General features: G+C 36.5%; 1 protein-coding gene across 1 annotated transcript in view; it reads left to right on the top strand.

The window, feature by feature from the left end:
• Window positions 1-1,210, top strand: part of FAM169A (family with sequence similarity 169 member A) — a 71,346-nt gene that overhangs the window by 60,533 nt on the left and 9,603 nt on the right. Inside the window, exons 8-9 of the mRNA XM_003785916.1 lie at window positions 213-252; window positions 693-846. Coding sequence (XP_003785964.1) covers window positions 213-252; window positions 693-846 — 194 coding nt within the window. The remainder of the gene's footprint in view (window positions 1-212; window positions 253-692; window positions 847-1,210) is intronic.

Here is a 1,210-nt window from a genome sequence, read left to right as displayed (position 1 = left end):
CCGGGCTGGGGATTCGAACCCGCCACCTTAGGTGTATGTGGCTGGCGCCTTAGCCGCTTGAGCCACAGGCGCCTAGCCTAAAGTGAGTTTTCTTAACAAAAAGTATTTGAAAAACATTGTAAAAGCTTTTCTTTGGAACTGTGAAAGAAGCATATCAATAAGTAGAAAAGATTCTCAAAAACTTTATATTTTAATCTATATCTCTATTTTAGATTGATTCTCTAAAAGATGCCTTTGCAAGTACTTCTGAAGGTAAGAAATTCAACTGTTCTGTCAATCAGTGAGACATTTTGAATTCAGGCTGTGCGCGTGTGATTTACCCAGCTGTAAGATCTAGATCTGGATTCTAGTGCACCCACTGCCTCTGACTTTGCTTTGTGAACATTTGAATAAGCTGCTGTACCTCACTTCCTTACCTGTGAAATGGGAGAGAATGTAAGTGAAAACACAAAAGCACTTTGTAAAGCTCAGGGTTTCATGGAAATGTGAGGAATAAATATTGACAAAGTTCTTACATAGTATAGAAAAAGACTTTTTAAAGTAATTTTCATAGCCTGACATAAGCAAGAGAAGGGCAACGTGTGTAATGATGGGGGCATATGTAAACTAATACAGTTCTTGCATTTCTCTGAATTTTAATAGGTAACCCTTTGAATGCATAATCAACTATAGTTTTGCCATTTTCTCCTCAGGTCTTGATAAAACTCCAGTAGTTTCCACTCGTACTCGTAGTAGTCATCTAAAGCGGCCAAAGATTGGAAAACGGTTTGTGGATTCAGAATTTAGTGGTTCTCAAGGTGAAGATGAAAAGACTCCTCAGACTTCACCTACCGCTTCAATCGACAAGTAAAGAACTGTTTATTTTACTCTCATTATTTTATGCATTCTATTTTCTTAGTAATTAGCATTTCAAGGAAGAGGCTATCATTGCATTGTTTATGTAGCAGGTGACTTTGATGTGGGACTTTTGTGTTTGAATTCTTCTACAAGATTCTGTGTTATGCTTCCTAGTAGTGTTACCTTGATAATGATATAGGGAGAAGTTGCTAGTAAGAGAGTGGGATAAACTCACTCTTTAGTCTCTCGTGTGTGAAAATCCAGGAGAATATTCTAGCAATAATATTATTCCAAATGAGTCATATCAGCAACTCTCAATTTGATCTTTCTAGTAAACTCTGAAGGTTTAGTCAATCTTTTTTTTTTTTTTTTT

This window comes from Otolemur garnettii, unplaced genomic scaffold (assembly GCF_000181295.1).
Source record: "Otolemur garnettii isolate 467f Iridium unplaced genomic scaffold, OtoGar3 scaffold00017, whole genome shotgun sequence".
NCBI classification, from domain to species: domain Eukaryota; kingdom Metazoa; phylum Chordata; class Mammalia; order Primates; family Galagidae; genus Otolemur; species Otolemur garnettii.
Note: the sequence above shows the minus strand (reverse complement) of the source record. Positions and strands in the feature narration are given on the sequence as shown.